Source organism: Atta cephalotes, assembly GCF_000143395.1.
Source record: "Atta cephalotes unplaced genomic scaffold scaffold00034, whole genome shotgun sequence".
NCBI lineage: Eukaryota > Metazoa > Arthropoda > Insecta > Hymenoptera > Formicidae > Atta > Atta cephalotes.
Genome location: NW_012130098.1, coordinates 593624 through 612689, shown reverse-complemented (window position 1 = coordinate 612689; position 19066 = coordinate 593624). Strand labels below are relative to the sequence as shown.

At 34.8% G+C, this 19066-nt stretch overlaps 1 protein-coding gene across 3 annotated transcripts in view; it reads left to right on the top strand.

Moving 5' to 3' along the window:
- The window catches only part of LOC105621495 (four and a half LIM domains protein 2-like), a 93785-nt gene that overhangs the window by 53780 nt on the left and 20939 nt on the right, over window positions 1-19066 (top strand). For 2 of the 3 annotated variants that reach the window (XM_012202962.1, XM_012202964.1), the window contains one exon: window positions 95-304. In XM_012202962.1, the coding sequence (XP_012058352.1) occupies window positions 95-304 (210 nt within the window). Of the gene's footprint in view, window positions 1-94; window positions 305-11726; window positions 13196-13273; window positions 13353-19066 lie in introns of those variants that run through there. The other variant, XM_012202963.1, reaches the window with a different exon arrangement.

The following is a 19066-nucleotide window of genomic DNA, read 5'->3' as shown; positions in this document are numbered from 1 at the left end:
AAATAATGGATTTCTTTTTACTACACCTTATATATATATATAAAATTCTGCATCAACAACGTAGAAGTTTCTAATATTCAGACTTTTCTTTCAGGAATGCGGCGTGTGTGAATCGTCCCTGAAATACGGTAGCCTTGCTGTGTCAGCTAGTAAACTGGGTCTCCTCTATCATCCGACATGCTTTAGATGTGTAGATTGTAAAGAGCTCCTGGTCGATCTTGCTTATTGCGTGCACGACGACATGCTTTTCTGCGAGAGGCATTATGCGGAACAACTTAAACCTAGATGCGCTGCATGCGACGAGGTAAGTATCTATATTTATACTCGCACACCAAAAAAAGAGAGATCCGTTTACATTACATATAAAATAATATTGGCGACTATTGCTGAACTCATGTATTTGCAAATATTATTATTGCATTAAACTTGTAGGAATTTGTGATACCTTGACTAATAATGTAACGAAATTTTATGACTTGAAAAAATAATAATAAAAATTTATATCCGCCTTGAAAATTTATTTTAAATTTCATTTGCAATTTTATTTGAATTAAAAAATTTACTTTATACTTTAACTTTAGCATTTATTTATTTTTTTTATTTTTATAAAATGTAATCCACTGTTACCATATAAGATCTTTAATTATTTATATTAAAATTTAAAAATATATATGCTTAGAAGGGACTCTCAATCTTTAAAATAACAAAAACATTTAAGGCTAATGAGAATAAGCGTTGAAAAGGACGCGCAAATTATTAAATCAAAAAATTTATTTCACTCTATTTGATTTACGATGTCTTCTTTATTCAGAATTCTTGAATGTTTCAACTTTGAAGTTATCAGCAATCAGATATACATTCTTAATCGATATAGCAATTCGCCAAAATTGGATTATTCACAGATTGCCAAAACTAAAATGGACATGACAGACGTCAAACATGTCATGAAGATTTGGAATGATGTTAATCATTTACATCATCAATAATATTAATTGTTAATTTACAAAGTAATTATACTAATAATTTTTATAATAATTTTTATAATAATACATAATTATTAATTCACAAAGTAATATCTTTCAATATACGACTGAATTTTTATAAGTAGAGTTGAGTTTGTTAAGAAAAAATTTATTTAATCCAATTATATGATACGAAATATTGAATATGTCAAACATCAAATAGAGTGACGTGAATTTTCTGATTTAATAATTTGCGCATCCCTTCCCGCGCTGACTTCCTTGTGAATTTTTGTTGTTGTTCTTTTATATTCAAATATCTTGATTTGATAGTTTATACGAGTTACACGATGTTTCATATAAATATAAATATAAATAAATTTTAAAATTATGTATAAAAATCAAATTTAACTGATAACATTAAATTTTGTAATATACGCTAGCGTCAAGATGTTTCAAAATTATTCAAAAATTATGTAAATAAATGCATAATTGATATAAAAATAAGTAATCAAAGACATCCGACATACTTAAAATGTTTAATTAAAATTTAAAAAGACATTTGCTGTTCATATAAAACAATAGTAGATATCTACTAAGAACAAAATTATCGTTGGGCGTTAACGAAGGAAAGCTGCGGAAGTAGTCGAGGTAGGTAATTGTCAGACCGCAGTGGTTAGCGAGTTTATCCTCAGCCATCTGCCTTACCGGCGACGGTACGTATCTACTTACAAAATGCAACGGCTTGTGTAACTGGAATTGGCACAGATATTTGCAAAATACATGAGCTCGATAAAAGCGAAATTGTATAAAAAGCTAAATAATACAAAGTATAAATATATAAAGAATACAAAAATGAGAGAATCACAATCGTAGTTTGATTTACAATTTAAAACTGAAAAACTGTACAGAATCGATTATACGCAAACCGATCATATTTGTACTCGAATGCGCTCTTTCCCGGGATGTCGACGGAGTCGTCCTATCCATTTAAGGTATTCTCGCGGCGCTGTAAGGTTATACCTCGTACCGTACATCATTTCGCCAGACGTTTATTACGCCGATAGCATTGCTTTTGCATTAAGAAAACCTGAAATCTCAATGACCCAAATATAAGTTGTCGTCAAGGTTCAAGCCGAGCATCCCAACAATTTGATTTTCAATGAATACATTTTCTTTAAGCTCCACCGGTCCTTCATGGAAACTAATAGGTACGTGTTTGAATTGTATAATATATATGCAATTTTTTTCAATGTGAGTTCGTTAATTATTAGCGCTTTCTAATAAGTACAACACATATAAAATTCTGTTTATCGCGTTTGTTTATACATTTTATATTGCTACGTAAAATGGCGCATGTGGAAATAAGAGAAACCTTAGCTCTCACTTAAAATATCTGAAGAATAATATTAAATGTCGCACGATTACACGCCGTTGTTTCGCCTGGTGCGTAGAAACTGGGCCACTTTCGGCTTTATTTAGATGAACAAAAATAGAGATCGAGTAAGATAGCGGAGGAACATCATAGTCGGTTCATCACTTTTGGAACTGCGCAATGCAAATTATTCTGCGACAACATAAACCGCCGATTTGCGCCAAGATTCTGAGTTTTTCATTGTGCTCTACCAAGCCAGTTGGCGGATTGTAATAATTTATATGAAATATACGTGTAAATTATTATTATTAGAAATTGAAATCGACATCATATCTTCAACAATTTAGAAATATTAAGTTTGAACTGAATTTTTTTTGAAAAACTGGATTTAGCATAAACTTATTTACATTAGCCAAAAATTATTTTGTTATTTGTTTAAAAGTATGCAAGAGCCTTTTATTTTCTATCAAAAATTATTAGTAAATGTATCGATAATGTAATTCAACGAAAATGACTTCAGATTGACTTCAGATTAAAAAAAAAAACCAATCATTAAAAATAAAAATTTTTGAAGATATTCCTCGGAATTCCTTATAGAATAAAAATGATAATGTTACTTTATTTTGAACTTCTCTGAAATTGTTATGAATTTATTACAGATTAATCTATATAATGAAAATGATTACAGTATTGCTGTAATCAATTTATAGAATATAATTCGACATAATTTATGGTATGTAACGTGAGATCCTTCGCAAAATTCACTGAAATATGAAAAGTGCCAGCGTTTCGCCAGTGTTTCGTCAAGAAATGTTGCTTCGAGTTGGTTTTAATCCAACCGGAAACCTCGCCTGTCGGTAATCTATTTTGATTCCTTGTCGAAGCTCCCACCACGATGGATCCAGAGACTGACCCGTTCGGGTCTTTTATTAGAGCCAGTCAGAGAGTTTCAGGAAGGGAACGAAAGACGACGAAAGCGCGCGAATAAATCGACGTAATATCCTTAATGCAGTATTAGGATTCGTACTTTTTTTTATTCGTTTAAGAGGAAATAGATATCTCTTTTCATTTCATTGACTAATAAAAAAAAGGAAAGTGACCGCGCCTTTTCCCGATACGAAATCCGTCGTGACGACCACGGCCTGCGGTCACTCGAGAAAGGTGGTTTTGGATTTCGGTAAGTGAAGTGCGCCAGCGCGTAGTCAGACACGGTTGCGCGATAATCGCTCGAGGATAAGTGTTTACGGGTCGGCTGCCAAGATGTCCGCAACCGCGAATGATCGGAAAGAAAAGTCGTCGCGTAAAAGTCACGCGGGATGGTAAGGACCTGGTGAAATGATCCACTCGCTAATCGATATATGTCTGTATATCTGATAATAAAGTACGCAAACACTATTCCCCAAAACAGAGTACACATTCCCCATCTCCCCAGTCGCACCCGCGCGAACACCTCGTAAAATTACGACGAGCCTGAGGATACAAAAACAATTTACACAAAGACAATTTAAGTTATATATTTACAATGTCGCGACGATGTAAATTAGAGATCGGTCCGTTTACGATAAAAATGATGTGATAATGAATTGTATAGTGACAATCGATTAAAATTGTATTGAAAATTAATATATTTTAATAACACGATTTAATCCGAAAGATCGTACAATATAGAGATAATTTATATCGGTAATTGCATCGATATTTACGATATAAATCGCGCAAAATGCGAGTTATATAAATGGAGCTTTTATTTTTTTATGGGGAGAGAGACACGCGATTTTGTGAAACGTTCTGTCGAGACTTTACGAATGTTCTGAGCCTTTGAACAAGCAAAGAGCGAGTTTTATACGAAAATATGGCGTAACAATGACGCAACGTGTCGTAACAGTGTAAAATTCTGGCACATTGTCTATTTCAAGCGAACAGCGTTTTTACGACATGCAACTGCCGCATTAAAATCAATATGAAGTTGGAACGGATTCGTAGATTATGTTGTTTAATATCGCATTTTTTGTACAGCTGAATTAACTTGAATTTTAGTTAGGCAATTGAGCATTAATTTATGTGTGTATATGCACTAAAAAATTGTTTTTGGAGATGTTAATATATGATAAATATTTAATTTAATGATTTTTTTATTATATAAGTACAGATACGAATAAAAATATCTCAATTTGTATTTATCAATTCTGACGAACAAATCATATAGATTTTCATATATTAGGTGTAGTAAAAAGAAATCCATTATTTTTGCATGGAATTGAATGGAAAAATAATGGATTTCTTTTTACTACACTTAATATTTGCAGCATAAAAATTTGAAAACTGGTTTTATTGTGAAATAAATTTTTTGTCATCTTAGAAATAATTTAAAATAATAATTTAAAATTAATACAGTATGTAAAAAAAATAATACAAGAATAATAAATGCTTAAAATTATTTTCATATTTCACGTAAATTAATCGTAGTGCTTCAAAGATGCGACATTACACGGACATTCGTGCTAAAGATTTATTGAGCAGTCATTTCATGTATCAATTTATTGTTGGCAAACTCATAAACTGAAAACATAACAGAAACAACGCAAACAAATAGTTATGTACCGAAAATTTGCCATTTTATCTAGTTATAGTGCCAATTTTGCAAGGTCGGGCTTTGCTTTTAGATGCGATTTATTATGATTTGAATCTTGATTAAAGCTTTTAGCGAAAGATCGTTTTTTACTTGTTCGTAAAAACTCGATGCCAACTCGAACAGCTAAAAATGTGTCTGTGAATGCGCTGATTTGTGTTAATTATAGCTCATTCACTCGATTATAGTAATATAATCTATTTCTCTTGAAAAATAATATTTTAATCAATATATTCGAGATCTAATTTGTTTTAAATTATTTAATTATATATATAATATTTATTAATATTTAAACGGATGATAAACTATTATGGTCGAACACGATATAAATGGCAATATTATTCCTCTGCAATAACAGCTAACGTAACAGCAAATCGCTGATGAATGAGACGTTTAACAAAAATAATTAGAATGTCAGTGACACTCGTCAGTAAGAAATGCTTTGTGATGGCAAGGGGTTGCACGTTTCTCGGACGCCAGACATTCTAGCTAGGTCTTTGCACTTGACCATTTCCTGGTTGCCAGAGCTACGTCTCATCTTGATCGGCCAGACTGAATCTGTCACTATTCCGATACTTACTGATTAAAATAACAGTTTTCAGTCCGAAAAATATTTTTACGATAAATTAAAACTTTTCAACTACTTCGAGAATGTTTATTTTTAAATTGTGATTTAAAAGCTCAATTTAGATAAATTACTTTTGCTGCAGATAGCTAATTTGCTTTATCATAAATGATTCCAATAAGAAATTTTGTGAATAAAAAATATTTACTTTTCGTTAAAGCTGTTCCAAGTCGTTTTGTAAAGAGTTATGCAATCCGATATAATGGATTACAGGGTCCAATAAAAAATTGTCTCGCGACAAAAACGAGTTCGCAGCAATGTACGACGCAATTTGGGTCACGCGCCACCAACATATATTAAAGTTAAGATAAAAGAAACGGCGGAGAGCAAAAATGAGTAAGATATATGGAAAAAGAGAAAGAGCAGTATATCAATGATTCTGTGAATCGCGGGCGAAACGAGATCACGGCCAATTCAATATTATAGGCATACCTGGATGCCAAACGGCAAGACGAGGACTTGCGGTCCTGAGGGAATAATCCTGACGGATTGGACTTCAGTTCCACCGCTTTAATCTAAATCGGTCGGCTCGCGAACGTGTTGCGGGGCTTTTCAGATCCGGTGGCACGCTTTTCTTCGACCGTGGCCACCACCGTTCGATCATCGACCGAAATAGCATTGGCATTGTTCCGTTTCCCTCCAGAAGAACCGGCTCTCTTGGGTGCGGGCAAGGAGGTCGACTAATTTCGACCTCCACCGTCGCCATCGCCGCCGCCGCCGATAGGATACGATGTCGCGAGCACGCGTTTCTTCTACATCTAGATTACATACCAATCGATCTTTCTCAAGAGTCAAAGTGTTTGATGTTGCTTTTTTATGATTCATCGATTAGCCATTACCTGTGAAAGGCGCGCACTCACGTGAAAAAGACCTGCTCCGAATCTGTTCTTGGCTTTTACGGGCAGAGTCAAGGTCCTCCACTCAGCGAGTCCAATTTACTTTTCGGCAACGTAATGGTCCGAATTGTATGCTTAATGTTTTAACGACTTACTATTGAGTACCATGACGCTATTTATAACGTCAAATTGATATTATCGTCAATGATATTATTTGTTGACATCTCTGTTATTATTTATTTCCTTTTTATATTACTTCTTTTATTTGTTTTTTTATATCGTGCCTTTTTTTCACGTAATATCTAGTTAATGAAAGACTTGTAATATCGATATTATTATTTCTTAATAGAATGTCAGGATGCTAATACAAATTTAATTTAGCGAAAAATTTAATTCACAAAATCGCTAATAGCAGCATTTATTAGTAATAAAGCAATGTATCAAAAACTGCATGATAACAATGCGATTAATAGAATTAACAAAATAATGTGTGTTCCGAATCAATTTCAAAACCACCGATATATTTTTTATATGTAGATTGCATAAGAAGAAAATGATCTTTTATAACCATATTTATAATAACGTAATTGCACAGAGATTAATGTTAAGGCTATGTTCTTTTTTATATCATGGATCATTTACTGAGTAAAAGATTTCTTAATTATGATTTCTTAATTGCGTGCCAGTGAATACTCGAGGCATCGGATAATCTGACGAGTAAATTCGCAGAGCGAGACGTCGCGTCGCAAGAGGCAGCGCCGATTTATTTTAGTTTGCATCCGATACGCTGTCGACGTATACGTTTATTTTCGGCGCTAGTCAGGGAAGTGGTCCGGACGGGTGGATTGCGCAGTCGATGCTCCATCACCCACTCGTGTCTCGCGTGTTTCGCGATTCTTCATTCTCCGATTCCATTGCACGTCTTCATGGAATTTTAATGGAGCGTATCGCGCTTCAACGAAAAAGCATTAATAAAATATGAATAAGAACTTAAGTCTTGGATTAAAGATATTATAAGTGTTCTCACTCAAAGAAGTGTTTAATTTTGAGATATTAAAATTTATTCTTGTCTCCATTTTTTAAATACTTAAAGATGTTTTAAACTTTTTCAATAAACAAAACACTATGTATTTAGATTTAAAACACTAGTTTATTGACAAAGTTTAAAATTAAAACATCTTTAAGTGCTTAAGAAATAGAGACAAGAATAAAACATTTTAATATCTTAAAATTAATACACTTCTTTTTTGACTTACAAATATATTGTATTCTGATCTAAAAAATTAATTAAAATAATATTTAAACAATTATTATGTGGCTATTATTATTAAAAGTTATTGAAGTATAACATTATTGTTTTTTTTTTTTTCAAATAATTTCATAATTCTTTATTTCCTCTTTTTATGGAGAGATTTTTATAAATTCAGTCCTTGGCGCGATTATTTTTAATTAGAAGTGTCTGTAATTTTCTGAATTTATTTATCAAGGAAAAATAGACAGATACTGGGAAAAATGTTTCATATTTATGATATTTATTATCTCAATACTTATCAATACTTATCCTAACACCTTTAAAAAATAATATCTTAATGACTTTCAATAGCATTTATAGATAATATATATATATATATATATATATATATATATATATATATATCATATAAAATTGCATCAAGAAACTGAGTCATATCCTACGTAAAATACATGGAAAAATTATTCATTGTTTAAAATTTTTCATTGTGCAAAATTTATTCATTGTTAATGAAATAAAGATGAGATTAACACTATCTTAAAACTCGCGATACGAATGCATCATTCAAAGACAATGGCTGCATTCAACAAAGAATCATTGATTACTGAGTAAACTCTTGAGACTTGATCAAAATGAATGCTCAATGATTCCTCAATACAATTGGTTTTTGCCATTAGTTTTTCGCTGATCTAATAAGTGTAGGAAAAATCATATTAAAGAATCATTGATCAGTTTTCTTTGCTGAATACAATCAATATTCGATAATAATTAACAGATTATTCGAAAGTGACTCAACTATAACAATTTGAATCAGTTATGTAAAAGTTTTAATACAAATGGATCTTATTGCTTGTAGTTGATGTAGTTTACAATTAAGACATAATGAAAGGAATAAGGAATAACAGATTTTGATCTATCAGAAACCGTATATTTCTATATATCTGGTTTCCAATAGGTTGAAATTTATTATTCCTTATTTCTTACTCAAAAATTCACTTTTTAAGTACATAACGTACTTTTTAAAAAGTCTTTAAACGTTGCGCCTGCTATATCGAAATATTTCTAAATATTATAAATATATCGTATTCAATTCGTCGATGAGACAAAGCATATTGACCGTTTAGCACGCGTTCTCGTTGTATCTGCATTTTTGTCACATCGTTATCTTGTTTGTTCACTTGCGGACGCGATAAATTGACGAGCGACTGCGTAGGAGACGCTCATCTCTTCCGTGAAATCTAACTTCCTTAGATTTCGTCGCGTTCGAGTAGCTCGCGACGGCATCGCATCGTGCAAAGTAGATCATCGAGAGTTCGATAAGAGGCTCGATCTGGGGCCGCCACACCGATATCTTCTCGTTGGAGACGCGCCAGAGCGATGTACCGGGCGCAAAACGCGCGGTATCGGGAATCATGAATCCTGACGTTGATCCATACAAACCGATGAGGTAACCGAAATAAAATCTATCGGGTGACGCCAGAAACTCTGTTCTCGGGCTTACCATAGCCGGCCATGCGTAAATATCGCTCGGCGCGATGCACCTCTAAAAGCAGGATGTACAGAGTGAGTGTATCTGGCGGATCGAATACAGAGCCTGCACGCAGAGCGAGTTTAGAATTGCAACCAAATTATTCTTGATCGTGTTAATAGTCGCGCGAAATTCGGCTTTTACTGTTTGCGTACGGAAATGTGTATTTTCCTTTTCCTCCAATAAATTTAGAATTGTTTGAACTGAATTAAGTTAAACTCTATCTCTAGATGTATTTTGTTTGTTTCAATTTGCACACTTTTTGAAAGAAGATAAAAGGAAACTCTTGCAATTAATAAAAATGCGAGAAAGACTTTAGATGCTTTATCATCGATGTAAAGTTATAACAAAGAATTATATATATATATCATTAGGTTATAACACATATAATATATATAAAACTGCTTATAGGATTATCGTGAAGTTAATTCTTATACTTCATGTTCCATTAACGTTGCAATAATGTAATGGAGTCTTTATCTTAATCTTACCTTTTGATAGAGAAAGGTATCCAAGAGATTATAATTAAAGTTAACCGACTCGAGCGAAATCGACCTGAGCTATCAAACGATCAGAACTCGAGATGAATCAGTTAATCATTAGTGGCTAAGAGCCAAATTGATGTATCACGTTCATCAAAAATATATTAAAAATTTTGTTTACCTTCTTGAATACGTCAGATCTGCTCTTCTGGCAGCCATACGAAATTATCGGCGTCATCACGTGGTTGAAATATTCGAGTTGTTCTAACGAACGAGAGTCACATTCGATACGTTCGCATTCGAACATCGGTGAGTTTGCTTTTCTCTCGTTAACAAGCTGCGATTATTGAACAGATACGATCGATGGTCAACGATATTGACAACCAGCATGGCAGCAGCGGCGACTGCTGCTGTTGCTGCTGCGGATCAACATCGTTAATTATCATCCGTACCGATCGATCGCGCCGTTCATCACATCGTGCATTAAGGACAGGGATTCGTGTTCAGGGACATTTGGCTAACTTTAGCCTTTAGCCAGGCCCCGCACATCGTATCCGACGTTTCGCGACGTCGACGTCGACGTCGAGACATAACGAGCCGACGGCCACCAGCCTGGCCAGCCGCTTTTGCCCGCGGAAAATAAAACAGTGCTTCGGCCGCCATCCGGCCGCATGGATAAGCCGATAATCGCGTGATCAGACATGATCCTCGCGTTCGGGTAGCCGTTCATTTGTTCCGATATCAAGCGCCAAAAGGGAGAGAAAGAAAGGAAAAGCAGAAGAAAGAGGGGGCGAGAGATATCGCAATGCGCCTTCGTCGACGAGTGGAGAACGTTTCTTAGTGGAGGACCAGAGTGACGCGTGGGTGGTCCGGCCCCCCTCTCAGAATCACGTAATCGTCGTCTGTCTTCTTGGTGACGTCATCGACACCAAGAATTACTACCATGCTTACGAGAGACCGGTGCTCACGTCGCTGAGGCCACGAGGTTGCCTTGCGCGAAAAGTCAAAGGCTCCCATCCGGACGATGCTTTCAGAAAGAACTACCAGAATATCAATGAAATGAATCTTTGGAAGGATGCAGAAAAACATCCCTGAGAATGTTATCTAAGATGGAATTTCTCATCAATTGTATCTCTCTCTATTTGAACACAACTGTGAGAAAAATCATGAAATTTCGAATTTATCTCACGTCGGGATTCTCGTTGAATATTCCCTCGGGAAGACATTGACATCAGGCGAAGAATATCTCGCTGGGATTCTTGTGCGAATGCGAAGCACAATACAAGTGTTGCGATTGGATTTTCGCGCTCGTACGGCGTGTACCAAAATTATCCTTCATCGATCGGAATGCAGAGTATTCGCACAAACTTGTAAGATTACAAATTCCGATTATATACGCAGAGAGAAAATTCGTATGTGGCGCGGTGAAATCGTGACTAATTTGAAAGAAGGTTGGCGTGTAACTCCGAAGACTCCTATAATCTTCAGCGAATTGGCGCTCTTTCTTTCTCTCTTTCTTTGGTTATGTGACAACAACAATTAGTTAACCATTTCTATCGAGACAGAAAGAAATTAGTAAATCGCATATAACGATCAGTAGAAAAAAAATCTTTTAGTTTTACTTAAAAAATTTTAATTAAAATATTTCATATGTTTGTAATTGTTAATAAGAGTTTCCTAGTATTGGTTTTGAATGACGTCAGTGAAGTTAATATTAGCAACGATGCGATCTTATTTGATGAAAAGTGAAGAATTAGATCATCTTTCGAAATGCTGCCAGAATGTAATTATTTATAGCTAATTGAAAGTACAAGACTCATATGTATTAGGCAATAAGACAACAAATATAACCAGTAATCGATATAAACAAAATTGCAATTTCAATAATCGAAGAAATTCCTGTAAAAAAATCTTGTCTTAAATTTAAATTTTTGCCTACAAGATAAGCTCATAAAATTCCTTGTTCAAATAAATTAAATCCTTGTTAAAACATGAACATTCATAAGATAACTTGAATCATTCTCAATAATTAACTCGAAGATGGGTTTATTGCTATCGATATTGGTCGGCTGCGTCGGCGTCTTGGAACTGCTGGCGTGTCTACGACACGCATCTGACAGCGTAGTGATTAGCATCAATCCGCCAACACCGTGCCTCTCATATCATGAGCCGGCTAACAATGACATTCAAAGCATTCATGATTCGCTCTGCAGTTTTAGTCACTCGACCGATGTAAGACTTCCTCGTGACGCTAAGCACAAACTCGAAAATCTGCACGAATACAGTCTAAGAGTGCGAAGCGAACTTCGGTCTTTGGATAAAAACTTCGACGGTCGAAGCACCTTATCGGAATGCAGCACCAGATATTTGCTTGGCGGCTCCAGACCAGACTCGAGGCTTAGTCCAGATTCAAGGCTCAGCCCAGACTGGAGTTGTCTCATGCGAGAAGACGATGAAACGTGGATCATTCAAGCTGATCGATATTATAACGATGACAACGATGATTATAACGAAACGAAAAGATTCTTGGAGGAAATCAATACGGAAATTCGACAAAGTTTACAACAAGTCGTGCGATCGCTGGCCCCGCCAGAGCCAGAAAAGTATGTCAGGGTACCTACACCGATCCCGACATTTGCTCACAACGAAAACAAAATATCTGTCTCCTCAAGCGAAATGGACACATCTTTCGACAAAGACTCGGGCAACGATGCGCCCACTATGAGTTCCTTCGATAGCTTCCCGATTATCAAAAGGTACAAGGATTCACAGTCGGCTTCGTCAGTTGATGAATCTGATCACGAGGAAAAAAAGATCACGCGAAGAACACCGAAGAAATCTTCCTCCAAATCTCCAGATTTATCAAAGAAATCGAAGAATGTCGACGTTTCCAAAAAAATGAAAAAATTCTCGAACGACCTTACGAAAATTAACTCGACTGCCCAAAAGCCAACTATCGAAGAGACTGAAAAAGAGAAGAGGACCTTCGTCAGCCAGAAAAAACCGAAATCTGGTAAATCCTCCACGACGATCTTGAGAAAACCTACCAAACTGAAATCTAGGAATGCGGAGATCAGTAAATCTGCAGAAAATTTGAGCATAAAGAAATCGAAAAAAGATCCGGAACGTCGCAAGTCTGACATATCCGTGCAGACGGTGCGCGATTTATTGCGGGATATGTCAACGAACACATCTCCAACTAACAGCCCATCGTTATCCAGGTCGGAAAGTAAAAAGAGCGTCTCAGTAGAAGTACAGACTGTTTTAGAGGAGATGCTGTTGGATGACGAAGCTTTAGAGGAGCTAGTTAACAATGTCATCGGACTCTCCGAGAGCAGAAGGGATATGTCTTTTCGAGGTAACTCCGCTAGAAAGTCTTTTAAGAGCAAAAGGTTTCGGTCCAGCTCGAAAGATCAGTCGGATGATCAGGATAAACAGATTTACACGGCAACCAATGCAGTCACGTTCGTGGAAAAATCGCGAAAGAAAAAGACGAAGGAGTTGAAAGTGTCTACTTTCGAAAACGCCAGCGAGGAGGACCATGAAAGAATCAAAGATGTTATTTTCGACAATTCGAAAGGGTCGAGCGTTTGGAGGAGAAGGGAAGACTCGAGATCGAAATCATCGCTCGAAGAGGATGATGATGAATTCATGGATGCGGAGGATGTGAGTTCTGGAAGACCACCTATACAGTACACAATCCCTGATACCGATCAGAACAAAGCATTCTGGGTAATACTCGAATCGAAGCCGCGCGTTTTATAATTGCATAAATTCTTAGTTAGAAAATAATCTTGTAATCATTATTCGGATCTAAGATGATAGAACTGATACAGAATAATATAATATTTCAAATTTTTATTCTATACTGTAAGATATATTTGAATTCTAATTTATTATCCAAATTTAAAAGATTAATTATTGTATCTTCAAAGTATACAAAATTAATTAGAAATATTGAAATTATATAATAAAAAATATTAATAGTTGCTAATCTGATTAGAGAGCAACTATTGATACCTTTTATTATAATTACAATGCTTCTAATTAATTTTTTATATTTTATAAAATATGATAATTAGATTTTTTAATTTAGTTTTTCTTCGTATCATCAAATAATAATCTACACCTATATTTTTATATATCAATTTTTTTCTTTAAAATTTATTAAAAAAAAAATAAATAAATTACAAATTTATTTTACATAATTCGGATTTTGGATTATATAGATATTAAGAAAATAATAAATATACTCCGATTTAAAAAACCAATATCAAATAATTATTACGTTTCTATATTGAACTTTCTAATAGTTAATTAGATTCGTGCAATTATAAAATTCTCAGCTTCTGTTGATACACTACAATATGGTAATTCTTTTTATAGCTCAGAATCGATCTCTTATACAATAACAACATGCAAAAATCTTCAGCAATACGTGAGTACACCGCAAACGATATAAAATTCATTATCGTTTCTATTATATTCTTCAAGATACTGTAATTGAATGAAAATATGGAAAATTTTCGAACAATTAGATGATCGTCTGATGCATAAATCATTGAAAAATTTTAAGTGATAATCATAATTTTAATCTATGTAATTTAATTATTTCGTCCTTTCAAAAATCTTCATTAATTTCAATCTTTATGCGAAACATTTTACATAATTAATTTTATTCTTTATTATTTTCTAATTTCAATTTTCATTTAATTCCATCTAGTTTTTATTCATAAGCTTCATTATGTTTTAGTTCCAAAATTAGTTACTGTTATAAGATATTATATACGAAAAACTTATGAGGGGAGGAGAGGTATATGGATCTATATAAATGCTGTAATTATGTACCTACAAATAAAACATTGTTTGTGACGAAAATCAAGTAAAATGTTCTCATAAAGTAAGTTAGAAATTCTTTCAAAAATCTAATAACAAAAACATAAAATAAAAATAAAATAATTATCAAAATAACTTAAAAAGAAAAGGCCGAAATTGATCAGTGTTAATAATTATTCTATATGTAAATTATTAAACATGGAACATTTTTTATATATTTATTGAATTAAAGTTTGTATTTGACGAAAGTCATTTACATTAGCTATAAAAAAAATGTGTGTACTTCCATTTTTGACATTACAATAGACCAGTTGATGTAGCTATTGCGGATCTTTAATCTGTATGAAATGAGTTAAAAAAGAACAGGAATTTACCTACAGTTAGAATACTTACTTGTTACGTTCAGAAATCATATTTATAGCTACAAGCAGGTTTCACGACGAATGGAGTCTTTTAATATCCACCGTTATTTGACGACTAAAAATAATCTCCATTGATTGTTGGTTTACTTTATTTCACGCGTCCAATGTGTCAATAAACGTTATTCGACAAGGGTGGATGAACCGGGCAGTTCATTAACTTTATTTTTCATACTGCAAGGAAAATCTCCTTCACGTTCGAACGTTACGGCGCGTGGAATCTCGTACAAGTTGGTTCCGATCTTGCGCAATACTTGTTCCCAAAATATTTCGAATATTTGGCTACGCAAAGCGAGCATTCGTTACTAAAGAATCCCACCCACTATCTCTACTGTCAGACATATTTGCCCACTTTTGTGAAACTAGTAGCCAAATATTGGCATTACAACTATCCAAATATATGGAAATCAAGTTGATTATTGAATGTAATTAAAGCATATTAAGTTTTTAATAAATGTAAAGATAAATATTTCGAGTATGTCTCAGATATATAATCACAATATAATATCTCGAACATGTAAAATTTCAAATTCATTTCAAAATAATCGGTGCGGAGTTTGCTTGAATTGGAAATTGTAAAATTTACATAAAAATATTATTTTTGACACTAAAACCTGTTTTGAAAGGGCCTTTTTCGTTCATTTGTGTTTGTACAATCTTATCCCCTGTCACGCAAAGTAATATTTAAAAATATCTAATAGCAGATCAGTTAAGGAGCCATTATTTTGGCAATGCAAAATCATTCTGCCAATCGAGGAACCAACTAATATTAACATGTGAGTGTGCCCATCAAAATTAGAAATTATGCTCAAGATGTCTCATGAAACAACGATATTCAGATTTCACAAGCAGTTGGCGCTGAAATCAATTAACGCCGCTCGCTTTGTTTCATATTAGCAATTCCTCGAGCATGTGAAGGGTGTAATTTCACAATCGGGGGTGCTTTCACAATTGAACAATACGTAAACGCCATAACAAAATACACTTGATATTTGCGCGGAATCCTCGTCGGTGCCTCGGCGTTTATTGGTGCCGTGTGCTTCTCGCGTGGGGTCTCCCAAAATATCAATCTCATACCCGTCTGCAAATAATATACGTATACATCGTGCGCGCGCGTGCATCTAGCACGACATTTACACGGCGACAAGACTGTCGTTGACGCCGAAATTCATCAGATGTCTCATTCTTTTTCGCGTCGCGAAGTGTCGTCTGAATATTTTTAATTCGCCCTCTCTTCCGGCCCTCGAGATATTATATTTCTGATATTATATTTATTTCTGCTGCGACACTTCGATATCTTGATTATTTACTTAAACGTTCTATATTTAACGAAAAATAAATTAAAAATCAGTTTTTATTGAAAAATAATATTTATTTTTGTAATTATTTTAATATTTTATTAGTTTTTCTTTGAATTTTATTTCCATCTCTTTCAATAAAATGTAATAAATTGAGGATAGCTTGTTCTTATTGCCAAAGTACGTTATTTTGGCAGCATCTTGATGATGAATTAAACCATAGCTTGTCGAAAAAAAATTGAAAAGAACGATATTCTTTCTTTCGGTAGTTTTCAATAATCACAAATAGAAATTGTCAATCTTAAAATTGCCTGTATATACATATTTCTTTTTTCTTAGAAATTCTACACATAAGAATATATATATATATATATATAAAATATATTGACACATATATATTTTTGAATCTTATATGCATTCTCATCATTCACACTAATCAAGAATCTGCCAGTTCGCGTCACGCGGATTAATGTCCGCGCGAGTTTTCTCCACGCGTAGGTGGCTGGGGAAGAGGGAGATATTGGTGATGTGTGAAACATTCCGACCCAATTACTTCGCCGATTGCTCTCTCTCTCTCTCTCTCTCTCTTTCTCTCTCTCTATCTGTCTCTATCTTTACTTTTCATTCGAGTTCATTTTTCCACACTCCCACGCACGCGTCTCGGAACCACCTGTTTGGCAGGAGATCAAGGCGCTGCAGCGAGGCTTTTTTTCGGTAGACTCGAAAGAAAAAAATCGACAAGAATCCTGAGTCGATCGTACATTTTTATCATCGTGCATCTCGGCAATCCGATACTTTCAAGAAACGAACAGTGCGAATGAACGCGCTAATAAAGGGATGATCTTTCTATTTTTATTGCTAGGCATAAAATTAAAAAATATAGATATAACACTAAATGTCAACGTTACGATGACACAGCGCGTCTTATTGCAAAACTGTCAAAAGCCGCGAGTGGAGCGTCCGCAATTGATCGTAAACGGTCCGATTTATGATCGCCCGTCACTCTTAAACAGTATTTATACGGTGCTTTTATGAACTATTAAAGATTTGTTGTCCCCCGACGAACGCGAGTTCGTTACTTTTATTGTAGTAACCTTTCCGAACAGATTAATTAATCATTCCTCATGCTTCACGAATGAAGCGAAACACACACAACATTTATATTCCCTTGTGTCTCTCCCTTTATTTATAAGCGACGTCTGATATCTATTTGCGAATATATAAGATCAAGACGTTGAGAGTTATAAATAATCATTTTTAAATAAATAATTATTGTAGTAAATTTGTAAAAACTTTCATTCTCCACACACAACAAATTGTAAAGAATATTTACGAAACGAATTTTCATATTCAAACCAAAGCTATCGGAATTAAATCATAAGCGTTTAATTACACTTTGCACTTTCAATCTTCCGGAGTTGAAATCTGTTTACTGACGGCTGAATCTATAAGATCCATTTAATTTATATTAATTAGAAGATATAAATTAGTTTCAAAAAATCAAAATGACAAAAATAAATATTAGGTACCTGTATTTTGACAAAAATAATCTAAAATTGCAAATAATAATAAAGAAAATTAAATGTTTGATATTTTTTACAAAAAAATTTATAATTGAGAAGATCCATTGTCAGCTTCGAAGGGATATAATATTGAATAGATCTAATAAATCTACGTTAGCTATGGAGAGTTAATAGATTACTTATATAGACGAAGCGATAATTAAGCATTAATATTCGTCTGATCTTATTATGTTAGACATGAGAAGCGCTGCTAAGAAAAGTATTCCTTTTTTAAAATATTAAATAGAAACGATATATTCACAATTCTTGGTTACATTGATTCGATTGAGGTCGATAATAACTTGCAGCCATAAATTACTAAAACCGATTATTCAAACATGCATTTCGCTATGAAAAATGAATCCTCGCCGAGTATTTTCGCGACTGTCGCATGCGGTAGCATTGGCGGCGACGGCGACGGCGACAGCGACGGCGATGCGACATCAACGATTTAACACGGAGAATAAAACCAGAGAGAGATGAATTTAATGAAGCGTACACCCGCGTTGGAAATTCCCCTCCTGGTCGAAGAATTCTCAGGAGCTGCGCGAAGCAAAATCGTTCCTCCGGAATTCGCGTCAGACTACATCGACCCCGTTCCGTTTCTTCGCGCAAATTGCGAGATACAGGCTGCTCCATAAATACTCATAAAAGAAGAATTGTAAGAAGAAGAAGAAGAAGAGAAAGTGAGAAGAGGAGCGGAGATGTCATCGAGAAGATCGGCCACTGATATCTGAACTGGAAAATTACAAAAGGAGCAACACGGAGATAAAGAGAGCGGGATGAAGAAACTTGAAGAAGCTCGAAGAAACTCGGTGAAGAAAAAGAGGCGAAGAGAGAAAAAGAGAGATAGAGAGAAAGAGAAGACGCGGGCATAACGTAGAAAAGTTGCACCCGGCACACTGCATCAAGATTCAGGAGGAGGAGAGATTACGCCAAAAGAGAGACGAAGAAGTAGAAGGGTGGCGGAGAGAGACGAGAACAGTCGGATGGCAGGGAGGAGGGTGTGGAAGGACGTCGGAGAGGGTGGCGAAGAGGAGACGAGGGGACACGCGCGGCGCGTTTCTGGAGTCGTCGGGACGCCGAAAATAGCGTCCCGATATGATGACGCCCGGAGCGGGCCGATCCTAGATTTCAGTCAGTTCGCAAGCTCGAAAGCCGCTGAACAGTAGTAGCCCCGGATCCAGTAGTCTCGCCGCTCCGATTTCTTTTTCCAAACCGACATCGAAAAACTCGCGGACTCCCTCTCTTTCTCTCTCTCTCTC